The sequence below is a fragment of the Pyxicephalus adspersus genome, chromosome 2, assembly GCF_032062135.1.
Source record: "Pyxicephalus adspersus chromosome 2, UCB_Pads_2.0, whole genome shotgun sequence".
In the NCBI taxonomy this organism is placed as follows: Eukaryota; Metazoa; Chordata; class Amphibia; order Anura; family Pyxicephalidae; genus Pyxicephalus; species Pyxicephalus adspersus.
The window spans coordinates 54,440,612-54,457,050 of record NC_092859.1 but is presented as its reverse complement, the minus strand read 5'-3'; the positions used below and the strand labels follow the sequence as shown (position 1 = coordinate 54,457,050).

At 34.9% G+C, this 16,439-nt stretch overlaps 1 protein-coding gene across 1 annotated transcript in view; it reads left to right on the top strand.

Moving 5' to 3' along the window:
• DOCK2 (dedicator of cytokinesis 2) overlaps positions 1–10,687 on the top strand; it is a 134,617-nt gene extending 123,930 nt beyond the window's left edge. Inside the window, exons 47-49 of the mRNA XM_072398983.1 lie at positions 4,879–4,996; positions 6,297–6,439; positions 8,619–10,687. Of these exons, the coding sequence (XP_072255084.1) occupies positions 4,879–4,996; positions 6,297–6,439; positions 8,619–8,693 (336 nt within the window). The 3' untranslated portion in view covers positions 8,694–10,687. The remainder of the gene's footprint in view (positions 1–4,878; positions 4,997–6,296; positions 6,440–8,618) is intronic.
• Positions 10,688–16,439: the final 5,752 nt, after the last annotated feature.

The following is a 16,439-nucleotide window of genomic DNA, read 5'->3' as shown; positions in this document are numbered from 1 at the left end:
CGAACTCGGAGGAAACTCTACACAGGGTAAGACCAGCTATATTCCCTATATCGGAAGAATCCGAACCTTTAGATCCTATAGGGACTTTCCCTACTTCCGACTGCCCAGTTTCGGACACCACCCTTAAGGAGATGTTAATATCATTACGCAGTTCCTTACACCAAGACTTTATCGTTAATCCACCAAATTAAAAATGATGTGCACAAATTAGGAGACAGAGTGGATCACATTGAGCATAAAATGGGAGAGTATGCAGAAGCACATAACGAAGTGGTGGATTCACTTACTACTACACAAGATACCTTGCAGCAAGTCCAATTAAAACTTGCCAACATGGAAGATCACTCGAGAAGGAATAATATTAAATTTAGAGGAATTCCGGAATCAGTACCTCCATCTGAGCTGAGTAATTATCTGTCTCGGCTTATCTCGGTACTGATACCCGGAGCTGCTCCCTTTGAATTGCTGATTGATAGAGCTCATAGGCTACCTAAGCCTGCGCATCTTCCTGAAAAAATACCTAGAGACGTATTGGCGAGGATTCATTTTTTTCACATCAAAGAACAAATAATGGCTAAATCAAGACAGGAATCTAAACTACCGGACCCCTATTCTAATATTAATATGTTCTCGGATATATCTCAGGCTACAGTATTAGCGAGGAAAAAAATTTTGTCGGTGACCCAAACCTTAAGGGAGCATCATATTCAATACAGATGGGGCTTTCCGGTTAAGCTTTTTATTTTTCGCAACGGATCCACTTATACGGTTAAGAATCCTCAACAGGGTTGTGATCTACTTGAAAGTTGGGACATTCACTCAAATATACAACCTAATTCATCTAAATCTGGAGCAAACCTAGGCCGATTATCACCAGATTGGAAACAAGCCTAAATTATGTTCTGGATGGAAGAAAACTTGCACTATACACAGCAATCCGGTGCACGTGTCATGTCTCAAGTTCCCCTCAATACCAATGTGCAGTTTGAGGCTGCAATATGGATCAGTAATGGTCCCTTCTTTTTACTTCTTTCTCAAAGATGAGAAACTTAGGTTTTATACCTTGTTTTTGTTATATTTCTGTTTCTCTTTTCACAATGGCTCTGATGTTTATATTTTGGTTTTTATTGACAAAATGGCTATTCCTTCCCAACATATTATGCTCCCATATAATGAAAGCAATTACCTCTTTGGAGGCTACAAATATGGATAATGGGGCTCCATATCCTTTCTATCAATGCTAAAGGGCTTAACACCCCCTTTAAAAGGCATGCTATTTGGGATGAAGCAAAAAGGCACGGCTCTAATATTCTATGTATCCAGGAAACTCACTTCAAAAAGGACAATGTACCATATTTCTCTCATAGAGACTTTCCTCATATTTTTCATTCTACTTCTTTACAAAAAAAAAAAAGGTGTGACAATTGCAATCAAATCAGAGGTATCTTTTTCCCTGATTCAGCAGGACATTGATCCAGAAGGAAGATATATCATCTTAGTAGCTAAATTCAACAACGTAACAAGAACATTAGTATCTGTGTATGCCCCAAATGTCCACTCAGTCAAATTTTTGAGTTATGTGCTTAAAAAGATGAAGAAAATTCAAGAAGGCTCTCTTGTAATCTGTGCTGACTTTAATAGTGTTCCGGATGTTTCATTGGATACATCTAACAGCAAGAAATACACCAGACCGACTCTGAAATCAGTAATGCGTAAGGAATAACTTTTTGATGTTTGGCGCTGTCTTCACTCTGCCGAAAAGGATTACACCTTTTTTTCAACTCCTCACCAATCTTACTCAAGAATTGATCTATTCTTGGTAGATAAATGGACATTGCAGCAAGTATCCTCATCTTCTTTTCATAATATTACTTGGTCTGATCATGCACCGGTGTCTATGTGTATTAGTGCGAATAATGGTTCTTCACTCTCCTATCTTTGGTGAAATGATGCATCATTGTTCGCACGTAACTCTACTAAGAGTAAAATTCTGCAAAATTTACAAGAATTTTTTCATCTAAATGAATCACCCGAAGTGGCTCCAACTACTCTGTGGTGTGCCCATAAGGCCTATATTAGAGGGATTTTAATCCAACTTTCAGCAAATGAAAGGAAAAGGAGAAGACAGCATATACATGCAATATTAGACAAAATTAGAAATTTAGAAGCACTCCATAAAAGCAAAGTTAATTCTCAGATATCCCAACAACTGTTTAAATATAGACAAGAACTGCGTTTGCTGCTTATAGAGAGACAAGAGAAGATTTTTCGAAGTACTAAAACCACTTACTATGCGCAAGGTAATAGAGCAGGTAAATTATTAGCTTCTAAAATTAAAAATAAGCGTACAAATGTTCATTACCTTTTCTATTTCATCATAAATCAAACACTCAACTATTTAACCCTTTGGATATGGCTAACGCATTTAAAGATTACTATCAGGAATTATACAATCTTAAAGATGATAAACAAATTAATCCCCCTAAGCAAAATTGAATTAATTCATTTTTGCAATCAGTAAATCTGCCTAATTTATCGGAAGATCAAAGGGATACACTTAATAAACCAATCTCTCCCTTAGAGATTGAAAAAATCATCAAAGGGTTACCTGGAAACAAGTCTCCAGGAATTGATGGTTTTACGGCTGAGTACTATAAAACCTTTTAAAGAACCACTTATTTTACGTATGTCTTTACTATTTAACCAAATTATCTCGGATGGTTATTTCCCTGAGGAAATGCTCAGAGCTATCATAATTACTATCCCTAAAGAGGGGAAAGAACCATCATACCCCCAAAATTTTCGGCCAATTTCATTACTAAACACGGATCTAAAAATATTTGCTAAATTAATTGCAGTAAGACTTAAAGAATGTCTTCCTTCCTTAATTCATGGTGATCAGGTAGGTTTCGTTACTGGTAGACAAGCCTCTGATGCGACCCGCCGTATGATTAATTTACTAACAATTGCGGAGAAATCTGGTAAACCAACAATTTTTCTCACTCTAGATGCAGAGAAAGCCTTTGATAGAGTACATTGGGGCTTCCTACGTGCAGTTCTACAAAAATTTGGACTAGAGGGGTCAATTCTATCAGCTATCATGGCACTATATACATTCCCTTCTGCTCAGGTTTTTTTGTCTAATATGTTGTCTTCTCCTTTCAATATATCTAATGGAACACGCCAAGGTTGTCCTTTATCACCAACTCTCTTTGCACTGATAATGGAACCTTTTGCACAATCTGTTAGAGATAACCACGATATACATGGGATACGAGTTGAGGACTCTTTGCATGCTATAGGATTATTTGCGGATGATGTGATTCTCTCATTAGTCGATCCACAGAGCTCACTATCAGCTGTGCTGCATATACTTGAGGCATTTGGATCGGTGAGTTATTATAAAATTAATGATGCGAAATGTAGGATCTTACCAGTTAATATTCCCCCTCCACTAAAAGAGCAATTATCGAAGAATTTTCCATTTGGTTGGGCTACGTCCAGTGTCGTATATCTGGGTATCCAGTTGACCACTCCAATATGTGGGAAAAATTCTTACCCACTACTCATTACGATAAGTAAACAATGCAATCATCTTCATAGAACAAACTATTGTTAATTGTTAATAATAATGACCATTGTGTTTGTTATGTCTTGTTTTTCTTTTTTCTCTTTCTTGTTTCCCTTTTTCTTTTTTTTGTAATGTTTTGTAAAAAAAAAAAAATTCTCAATAAAAATTATTTGGAAAAAAAAAAAAAAACTTTATTTGTATGTCAAAATAAAAGAGAGAAATTGTACAAAATACCTAGTCCTTTATATCTAGAGCAGCCTTTCTAATATGTTTGTCTCAAAGAACCTGCTAAAAATATATATTCATGGATTACAGTAAATCGGTATGCTGTAGGTGGAAAAAAATCTGCCACAGCTCCAGGAACCCCTAATAACCTTTTGAGAAAACCTGATCTAGAGTATCACTTGGTATAATAAAATGATTACTGGTCAAACCTAAAAAAGTGTATGTTTTGAATGTTACATAGTATACTATATTTATTACTATAGAAAATGAAATAATCGTCCAAGGCTATCAAAAAATAATTTGCCCCCTCCTTTCTCTAAAATATATATGCCTTATATCTGTATATTAAGTAATAATAAAGGTATTATTGTTCTATTATTAAGCCTATATTTCTTCACCTGAACTGGTTAAGGTGCCTTCAGATGTTTTGGTCTGTTTGTTTTAAAACTCATCATTTCTATGACAGAAATCAAAACATGGGAATTCACTTGCATTACACATAGGTCTCTTGAAATTATTTTTTTAGGATGAAATAAGGAAAGAGAAAATATCAGATAGGTTGACATTTTTTTGTGCAGTTGTTGTGAATGTAGAATAATCAATGTTTTTTTTCTCATACACAGTTTATAGCAAAGAAGAAATAAACATGATTAGTAAATGGTATTAGTAAAGTTTATTCTAATTACAGTTGGCTTTCAGAATTTTTTGTAACTTATTCTAACCTTCTGTGTGCTGTGATAGCCCAAAGGGGTTTAGTCTGGAAGGACAGATATTTGATGCCCAGCCTGTCATGTTTTTACAGACCAGGAATCTGAGCTGGTTTGGAAGCCATCTTGTTATAGAGAGTTGGGTGGGTCTGTGCGAAATGTGGTAAGTGCTAAGCCTTATGTGTGTGTGTGTATATATATATATATATATATATATATATATATATATATATAATGAGAAGCCAGGGAAACTGACAAATGATGCATATTCCTGGTGTGAAAGCTGGTACAGGAGAGCCATAATAAAATGGAAAATTTAGAAATTTTGTAAAAAATGTAAAGGATGCAGACCATTGACAAAGCATGTATTTACAGCTTTCAAGGAAACAGGAATTTATGAGTGACACCAATCTCTCAGATCATCCTCCAATACCTCAGACTTCGGTTCTCAAGCAAATGAGTTTTGCAAGCCGCTCAATGCCAACAATTCCAGGTAGGGTTCAATTTTTTACTAACAAGTGTAAAGCAATTAATTAATGGATTTTTTTTAATTTTTATTACTGGTATGCATTACTCCTAAAAATTCAATGATAAAATCATTAGTTAAAAAAGCATTCTCTGCATCCCTCGGATCTCTACAACCATGTATTCTTTAACCCCCTCACATCCAAACCCCCAGAACAAAATTTCTATTTAGAATAGTTAAGAAGATATTAACACATTCCTATCTGTTGTAGAACCTTGTCCTTGATACCCTGCTCTTGTCTAGGTATATGCATGGTCTCGGGCAACTAATAAACTGGGATTTCAATACAACTTACTGTATTTTTTTGTGTATTGGCCAACCCCTTGGATCTTGCCTTTTCTACTCCTGGTAATAATTTCTTCCTCCCCATAAGTAGTGTAGTGCAGTTGGAAAGCACTGAATTATAAACATGGTAGTTACCTATTCTCACCTGTGACCACAGACCCATCTTTCCTATTATCCCTGCTCAGTGCTGTTAGTGATATCACCATCTCCACTGGGGATCAATGCAAACAAGTAACTACCAGTATGCATATAATTCAATGCTTCCTAGCATAACAGCTTTGCATATGTGGATGCTTTTAGACAAGTATATACAGATATGTAGAACATACACAAAGATCACCAAAATATTTTTTCATTGACCACTCTCTAACCCCTAAAACATTTAAATGCAGTCTTAATTCCTAATAGTCCAAACCCCAACCATACAAAATGATGTGGTGGGATCTCAAGACAGCTGTGCATAAAAAAAAACATCCCTCAATGAACTGGAATGCTGTAAAGTGACTGGGTCAAAATTATGTGACAGATATTAGAAGGACAGATAAAAATATGCAGTAGGTGATTACTTCAAATTATTTCTGCTAAATGTGGTTCTAAAAGCTATTGATTAACAGGATTTATCAAATATTTTACACATGCATTCTCCATTTTATCTTTATTTTTTTTATATAAATAATGACACAATGCAACCTGTGTGTTGTTTTACACTTGAGGTTAGATTTAAATAATCTTAGAACCTGCTGAGAACCAGATTTTGTTCTTTAATATGTGTTGGTACATAACATTTTAAAATTTAAATACTTTTTTCATAAATGTTTATCCCTTCAGAGGTCAACACTGTTTGAAAAGTACTATAGAGCCTAAGCATAACATACAAGTTACCTGTGTTAGTTTTAATTTTTTGTACAGCTGGAGTTTTAAAATAGGATTGTTTTATTGAGTAAGCGCTATTGGTCAGCTGTTTGTCTTTTTTTATGTCCAGCATTAACATTTTCAACTGTCAATGGGCCGACATATGAAGACAATATTCAAAGCCCCAGAATGAGCCAATCAAATATTGCTGGTTTTGAGACCGATAAGAAAACACTTAAGAAAAGCAAGATGAATCAGTTTTTTAAAACAATGGTGAGTTTTCTCCCTCTAAATAACTAACTGACCTAATCTCAGGATATTAATAGTACTGGTAGTCTCTGGGTTAAGGACGCCTCCTAGATACGAACAGGGCTTCCCTGCTTGCTCGTGTTCAGAACAGAAGCTTGAAGGGGAGAGGGGGAGGGCAGTTTGCATGATTTGCTGAAGTTTTCTTCTGCTAAGCATTGCTGAGGTTATGGGTGATCTTAGGGACTGAGCTCTTGCTGCAGCTTCTTGCAACTCTTTAATGACCAAGATAAACCCAGCAGTTCTTTCTTTTTGCATATCAAAGCACAGCTTCCTCCAGAAGTTTATGAATGTCTGGGCTTCATAAAGATTTTTTTTTCTTTGTTTGTGATTACCTAACAGTGAGGATTTTACAGTAATTGACACCACACTGCCTAATATTATGTTGAGACAAACATTGTCCTAATTGCAATAATGAAAATAATGTACCTGTTCTGACCTACATACAAATTCAACAAACCTGCAGGCCCTATCTCGTATGTAACCCGGGGACTATCTGTATAGGCAGGTTCTAGAATGTTTATAGGTGTTTATATTAGCATAACTATAATTGTTAAAGGATCACTTAATACTGTGGTATGTGATCCCAAGATTGATTACTAATGTATGAGATCAACATAAAGATGAGGCAAATGTCTTAGCTATATTTGGTATGGAACTAGTTCCAAAAAAGAACAATCTGGACACTGTAGGCTTTAATTATAAATAACTGAGGTAATATGCACCTCAAAAACTGAGGCAAAGATTGATTAGGGTTTTTTTATATCACGTCTGCTTTTTACAGAGTGATTTGTGAATAGGAATAAATTATCTTGAGTGCATGTTGGTGAATGCCAATTACAAGGTTACTATCAAGACTGACATTTCACAGAAGGTACTATGACAGCTTCTGGATTGTGGATCTTTATTGGAAAAAAACTGACTGACACCATCATTTGCAAATGTGTTAAATGTTTTAACATTGGCAAATGTTAGACCTACTAAGAAAAGCGTCAGATGGACTGGTTTTTATATTTTTATTCCATGAACTGTACTATATATACAGGTTGTACACATAAAGTAATAAAACCCACATCATTGACACCTAATATGTCAAGACCTATTTGAACAGGTAAAGCCTACACTGGGGGTTCTATCAGCTACATGTGTAGGCCGAGCATGGAAAGTTTGAATTTTTCTTGGCTGACCCATGAATTGCTAACTACATTAAATAATTGCTAACTACATTTTGTAATGCATGAAAATGACCTCTGCTGCTAGTTATTCTTAGTAGTATGAAATAATTGTTAACATACAAAATATGCTATTAGTATTTCTGGTTTGGTAAGAGACACTAAAAAGAAGGTTCAACATGTGAGGATCATATGTGCTTATACCTGGCTTTTTATTAACAATACAGTAGCCCAAGGTAAATCCACCACTTACTGAATTTATGTTGTTTACAATGGAATATGTTCAGAGATGATAAGGAGAAGATAAAGATGCATTTTATTTATAAATTTTAAAAGTCTTGAGTCCATAAATACTGTTTTACAACTAGTGTAGGAAAGTTAACATATTAAGTAATTCCAAATTTTACTGCTTTATTCACATTACAGAATAGCCTTCTCAGTGTGAGCAAGAACATCTCTCTAATACGCACCATATGAAATGTTTACATTTTGTTTATTCATTTTATTGGATAAAGGTAATAGATAATGAGGAATAGATATTGAGACATAAATAAGTAATGCATGTGGCAGAACAGGTACATTTTAACTTTTTTTGTTCTTGTTCTTTGAAGGTTGACATTTTGTTCAATATTTAATCTGGTGATCAAATCACTAGTAGAATTTCATATTAAATAAAGGCATTTTCAACATTATCCTGAAGTTCTTTGTGTTAGAATAGATGAGAAATGTAGAATATTGAACAGCATACAGACTTCCTTTTTTATCATAGATGTTACTACATTTGCTATGTTCTTTTTTTTGTTTTGTTTTGTTTTTTTTTTAATTTTTTTTTACTTTACTAAATTTTTTATAATTTGGTAAAGTAGCTATTTTACTAAATAAAAAGTAGCAAAAATGCATAGTCTGTCCTAAAACCATTTGACTTTCATAAGGAATCAGTTAAATCAGTAAATGATCTGTGTTTTTCTTTCTAGCGTCCCTCCAAGAATACTGATGATGGAAAGCAGACTACAGACTTACAAACAGAAACCCTATCAATAAATCTCTAAATATGTTTTGCGAGATTTAAGTTATTTACATTAAATGTGGAACATCTAAACATATATTAGGAGACATAAAGCAAACTGTCAAAAGAATATATATGGGGGGAGGGAAATCGCCATTGCTTACCTTCTCTTAATAAGTCTAACTGGCTGTTGTGCCAAACCATTAGCTGATGGTTGCATGGACCCACTGGTGGTACTTTACTTTTACTGCCTTCACTGGGAGCTGGACAATTGCCTAGGGCCCAGGGAAAAGAAAGAGTAGCCAGACTACTTTGCTTTGAACTCTAGAGAGCCAGAGCTATTTTTCCCTTAGCATAATTTGATGTTGGTACTTGACATTATGATTAATACCCAATATGATCTAAACATTTTGGATGATTATCTTTTTCAGGTGGTAGCTTTAGGCATAAGGAAATGTAAATTTCCACTGGGAATCTTCTGAATACTCTGCATACACACACCACCCTAAATGGAAAGGTCTGCCAATGCGGAGCTGCATCTTATCAGTGGCTCGCCACTGAAACCCCCTCTTCATTGAAATAGCGCCACTACTAAAATTCCTGGCATTATTTGCATCTAAAAAACAATCCAATGCGGTGCCACGCATAGGCAGAGAGCCCGCTGGTCTATAGATGTGAGTGATGACGGGAATTGTAGTAGCGCTACTTCAATGCAGCGGCGGGCCAGCTGCAGTTAATATTTAGGATTCCTTCAGGGGCAAAAAAAATGAAGTTTGGGCCAGATTGGCACCCCTGCTTTAGACAGTTTGTAACACTTTACATGAGGACACAGCGCCTTCTAATGGTTGTCAACAGTTATGCACAAAAAAATGATTTCAGACCAACTGACTCATCATAATTAACTCAAAAGTACAAAATACTTTATTCGTTATGGCAAAAAAATAAAGAGGAACTCTTGTGATTTTATTTTTCCCCTTTTAAAAAAATGTTTTAAAAATAACAATATTGAAAAACCAGAAAAGACAGGGGTTTGAGGCTAGAGTTATTTGAAACCTAATTATGTATTGGTTGTATACAGAATAAGTGTCAAATAACCCTCAAACCCGTCTTTTCTGTTTTTTATTTTTTTATATTGAATTTTACGAAGGGGCGGCTATTCACACTATACTAGAGAGACAAAGAATCCTTCATATCACCTTGTTTTAAAAACAGCAAACCATAGAAGTAATTATTTAAATTACATTTATTGGGATTCCTGTTTTGAGTGTTAGCAATGGCAGTCGCATTTTGCGCCTTAGGTTTATACTTAAATCCCAGATAAAAAAGGTACCTGGGTTTATATAATCGCCTAAAATCTGAGTATATAGGTAACTATGTGTACTTTTGAAGTTATTTACATTTCAGTTTTGATTTACCCCTGCATATGTGCTATTTTAATGCTATTTCCGTGTGTTTCAATAGCAGTAATCTAGCAGTAAAGTACCCTAAATATGTGTGTACATTAAAATGAATACTATCTTATCTTTCTAATTAGCTTGCAAATAAAAAGTGACCAGGGCCATTACAAAGTGTAAATCATCATCCAATTTATATGTTGTTTTTAATGAATTGGTTAATCAGTGGCAGCTACATTTATGAAGTATAAATTAATTCACTGCAATCCCTATATATAAAACTGCTTGTTTGAAGAAATTTGGCAAGTCAATCAGTTAACGCCCTTTCTGGCTTCTGATAAACCCTGGGGTGATGATGTTAGATGGTTTATTCACTTTTATTGTTTTTTTTAGGATGAAAATATATTTTAATTTGAAAAGTATTATACATTTAGCTTTGCATGTTTTTAGTCAGTTAAGAAGTTTGTGTTCAGTTTGCTAGGCAGTTCTAAAATTAATTTCTAAAAACACCAAATATTTGATATAATAAATTTTACTTCTGAAGCAAAAGGGGCGTTTTTATTTTATACCGCTCTTTATTTGTTTTTTTTACATCATATTTTATAAATGTATGCATACCTTACAATAAAATGATATTGTATAACCAGTGTGATTTCATTTCGATGTGCATAACCGTAGGGTTTGTTCAAATTCATAGTCATTCCTTATGTCAAATTTTGAATGAGGCTAAAGCTTAGAGATGCATACCCATTTTATTTTTAGTCCTAATTTACTTTAGGATTAAAACAACACCTGGCAAACATAGCATATAGAGGGATTCTAATATATTACAATATAGATAGACAACCCTTTTATGTAAGGTAAAAATATATTTATTTTTTTTACATCTTTTTTTAACAAAAAAGGATGAAGCAAGCCTCTTCACTTTTTTCTATATTGCTGTGGTGATAAAGACATAATAGGAGCGCAGAGCCTTCTGGGATACACATGTCACACATCCCAGGAGGCTTTTGGCTGCAGGGGCTTTTTTCCTGTAATGGGAAAATATGCAGATCTCACGCATGCAAAGCGAGATTGGCACTCTTTTCCTTCCCATTTACAGCAGGCTATGTTACCCAATCTCGCACCTGCACAGTGCGAGATCTGGTAACATAGCCAGAAGAAGACAGGAACATGGTGGCACCCAGTGCTTCCTCTGCGCCAGTACAAAGGTGGATTCCAGAATTGCCCGGTCCCGAAACAAGGACAGCACGAACAAATCGGGGCTCTGCGGTAGTAAAGGGGGTGTATGTTTTTTGTTTTTGGTTTAGTTCTGTGTCACCTCCCTAGGAGAGTATACTCCGTGAATCAAGCATAGCATTTTGCATAGCAAACAGTTGTTTGATCTGTAGATAATATCCTACCACAAAATGGTATTGAGTATGAATGTAGGTTACATCAGTCAAATGTACACACTCTGCAAACCTATCTAGGAAAACTGCAAGATTCAACTTTTTCTTTTCTCAGGAAGTTTTTTCAGCTGTGTGAGTTCAGACAGAGTTGATCCTTGCATAATCTGGGTTTAACTCGAGAACTAGGAATCATTTTATGGCCATAAATGAAATCTAGAGAAAACTGTAGATATCCATGTTGGAAAACCAACAAAATTATTTTATAGAACTGCCTAAAAACTAGTCATGTAAAACCAACAAAAAACATTTTTTAGAACAGCTTGTAAACTAGTCAGTTATGTAAATGCAAAACCCCATATCAAAACATTGTCCAAACTTCTAAGTTTTATACTTTATACTTCACAGTCCACAAAACTAAATAATATTGAACCAGCCACTCTTTTAAAATACCTTTACTTTCACAGACTCTAGTTTTAGGGTATATTTGAGCTTTTAGGTGTAGTCCAACAGTGTTGATTTCTCTTGTTCCCAGCATTGACAGTTTTGATCCTTGGTGACCTCTACGTTAATCCATGATTTGCTTATCATTTTTGTCCTGATGTTTGGCTAGTGCTCCTGCTAGTACTGAATTTGACTTCAACAAAATACACATTCATTCAAGGCCTCTCCATTGCACAGATCTGACTGCATGCACTTTTGGCTTAGGTCTGCCACTAACCTGTATTAGCATACTCAGCCTAGTCCTTTTACAGTCAGTTTGCTCTGGTTATAAAGCTATGTAGTTACATAGTTTGTGAACTTTTAAAAAGACAAAGGTCAACTGAGTTCAACCAACAATAAATAAAATGAAAGTCTGTATATACAGATCCCTAACTGCCAAAAAAAAAAACAGGCCACAGGACAGAATTTTTTTTTTTTATAAAGGATGGTCCAATTTTCTCCAACAGGCCTAAAATACTTCCTGTAATCATATATTCTGTTTCAAGAAACTTTGAACTACTTATAACTAGGGATGAGCAAATTAATTTATTAAATTCGGTCTCGCAGCGAATTGAGCCGTTCTCACTTACTAAACATGTAGGCGAGAAGGGCCTTTGTAAACTCAGGAGTCCTGTGTTCCTGGATAGAGAAACTCTATCCAGGAACACATACTACAGAGCGGCAACAGCAATCGAGGGAGCGGAGTTTCTCTATCCAGGGACACAGTGTTAGTCTCACAGCTGGCTGCTCATGAAAGAATGCAGCGTGGGAAAAATCAGAGGATTTTTCCCACGGCCGCGTTAATTCATGAACGCAAACTGCATGACTCACTGTAAGAGGAGGAGTATCGCGGCTGCATTTATAAATGGAGCCGTGAGAATTAGTGTTGGTTGAATATCTCACTATTCAATTCGACAGCTAAAATGTTTTTTTATAATGCCTTGATACACAAGACTTTAGAATTGAAAGATTGAGCACTTCTTCTCATGACTGTATATTGATAGTAAAATTACTAGTATTAAGCACCTAGGTCCTTGCGCATTCACTTGGCTGATAAAGGTGACCATGCTCTATTCCTGACTATGCATAGTGTTCCTGAATCCTCACCATGTGGCATTTTGGAGGTTACAAGTGTAAAAGGTTAGTTAAATAAATAACAACATGGTGTAATGTCATATGTTGATGTTCATCGGAGGTTTTTTTTTTTTTTTTTTTAGGAACTGCTAAAGACCAGATGATTTTTAATTAATATGTCCTGATATGCAAAACCTTAGACTTTAGAACGTGTATGTTTTTTATGATGGCTGGTCACCACCCTTACTTACACCTCCATTAAATCATATTCATTTTTCATATCTTCTATGCACATTTTTTTTGTAAATAATGGGTAAAGAATTCAGGAAAATCAAACTGAAGCAGTGACCAGTATGCCTTTACCCTTAAAATAATACCTACCTATTTACATATTTCCAGGGCTGAAACTTGTAAATTTAATCTATTCCAGTGGAATAGATTAAACAAGAAATATTACTATTTTTTTAAACAAAGAATGGTCTAGATCAGCCATTCTCAACCTGGGTCTCTGAAACCCAAGGGTTCCTCCAGAGAATGCTAGGGGTTCCTTTGAACTGTGTCTGATTGACCTCCCTGCATAATGTTCTGGCCATCATCATGAAGAAGTGCCAGATACATGACTCTGATGACTTTTAATGACTTTTTAGGCATATATGGAATATGTTATTCTAGCCACCACTGTAGGTATTCTTTCTACTGGTTTCTGATTTAAAAGGCTTTTTTCCTATTGACCTTTCACTAGGGATTTTCCAAGACCTGAAAATTATAAAAAGGTTTAGAAAGGCTGGTCTATGTACTCCTCCTAGAAGGACAAATAAACTACAACACTGCAAAATTCTTAGATAAAAAAAGTATTTTATTTTTATATGGAGATTAAGCTCAAAAGGAAAAAATGCTTCATTTGTCTGATATTATATTTAGCAGATTTTACACCTTGATGTACCAATTTTGGTGCATGTGCAAATTATTAAATGTTTCATCATGATCTCTTTTCAAAAGATTTGGATTTCACAATGTTCCAAAGGGTCACCATAAACTATTTGATAGCCACAAGTGATCATCCTGACTGATTAATTATTTGAGATATTTAGGCAACTTCAGTAAAAAGTACTGACACAGAACATTTTGTATATGTAGTCCAAACACAAAAGACAATACTTTGTGTACTGTACATTAAACTACTAAATTAGTATTTTTATTATTTTTTCATTGTTGCTGTTATATGTTACATTCTCTCAAGATGACAGCATTGTAATAGCCCTTATTACAAGTACAGACAGAGACATGTAATGCTTATTAGGTCCACCAGATGGCAAGATTTGATAGTGTTTGGGTCAGGTAGCAATACTGTAGAATGGGAATCATAGAAAGCATGTTCACTATGTAAATTGAACTTTCTTTTTTCAAAATGAATTTTTTTTTTAAGAGTAGAATGTTGGTAAAGTTTAACTTTGCCATGAATGCCAAGAATACCCAATCACTCGAAAAAAAAAAAACGTTAGAAGTTTTGCGCTCACATGATTAAATGAATATTCACTATTTGGTATTGGAGTGAGGGTGAGGTCAATAAATCTCCTGTTTCTGGTATCACTAGGCGTAATCACGTTTTTAACCCTTACACTACAGGAGAAGCCCCACGCAGGGGCAAGGGTATTTTTTTTTCCTGGTGTTCAGCTTCAGTGATTTTACTTAAGTACTTCCTTCAATCAACCAATTACAAGTGAGCACAATTCCTGTTGTTTAAGTGAATTTCTACTTAGTTTGCCTTATTCACTATGAAACATAAACATTCACTGTGTTTCTGCAAGTTCCACAAGATCACTTGCAGAAACACATTTAGGGTCTGCTTTATAAAACAAGGAATAAGACATTCCCTTCTGGGAATTTATTTACCGCCATTGAAACATCTGGATCTGGAAGATTCCCAAAGGTGAATGTGTTAGGGGTTGTATAATTCCCTGTTTCCTAGTTCCTAGTCCTTAGTCAATTTTGGTTAAGCTATACTTTTTGGCAGTTTTTTGTACAGGGGTAAATATTGACCAAAGAGAACGTATCTTCCCTTTTTAACAAATTGTAAAGAAATAAATTAAAAACACTGTTTCTGTCTCTGATTAGTTACCTTGAGTTACTCACAAGCATGCACCAAGTGAAGTCAGATGTCAATGACTAAGCAAACAGGGAAACCAAATTATTACCCTGGCAGTCTGTTAGCTGATATTTGTAAGTGTTCTCTTAATGTCCCTCTAAAAACCTAAACTTTCCATTGTTTATCATTCTGAAAATTCCATTTGCTTGGCTGCCATGGTGGCTGCCTGGTTATTAACGGTTGAGTTGAAGATCAAGAACAAGTATGCAGAAGAGGAGGTCTGACTTTACTGATCTGCATGCATGCTTTAGGTTAGTGACATAAGAACTTTTAAAAGCAGAAGATCAATAAATAGCCAGACAACTATCATTTTTACATGGGAGTCCTCATGGGTCTCTTAAGGAAAGTTAGCAAAGGAGAATATTATCTTTTAATGGTGTTGTTACTTGTGTTATACCTCAAATAAACACTTGGGGGAGACATTAGCTGTTGAAATACTTTGTGGAAATGTCACCAATGAATACATGTAATAATATTGAGGAGATTAAATGATAAATACATTTTTTTAACTTTATTAATTTAGATATATTTTATTATCAATATTATTAACGTATATTTATATACCACTAACATATTACACATGTAATGCCATGTACCACAAAGGGGCTTACAATCTAAACAGTCATACGTCACTAGCACAGTCTAAATCCAATTTTCGGAGGAAAGCCAATTAACCGAACTGCATGCTTTTTGATGTTTGAGAAAGTTATATGATAACACTCTGTAAAGCACAGAGCAATTTACAAAGTGTCTCAACAATGAAACGTCAGCATGTAATACTGGACAGATTCTAAAGTATTTAAGTGGTTATTTAAATACAAAACAACAGCAAAGTCGTTTACAGCAATTCAGCATCAGAATGTGGAGTACATTTTATTTAGATAACAAACCAGAGTAAGAAGTTAGTTTGTTATGAAAATACCCCAAAACTTCACAAGAATTGTATAAAACTTTTTATTGTTAAAACAAATGTGTCAACTGTAGAAAGTTATGGCAAGCTATTGGCAATTATTTTTGTGTTTTCGCTAAACTGATAAAAATTTTATGCAGGACAAAAACATAGAGCGCGTTGCATTTAATCCCTGTGTGCGTAACACTTTGCCCACAGAGCTGGAAAAAATGAAAGTCCAAATGTCATGTAGAAAACACATTGTAACGCCTTGTAAAATGTTAATGTATGGATATGTGAGCTCTATATATGTTTTATTACATGTTGTAGTTTAATCAGCTCTATATATCCTACTAGGGGGGCAGCAAATTATACTTTTTTCAGACATTATATATCACCATTATATACCATAGAT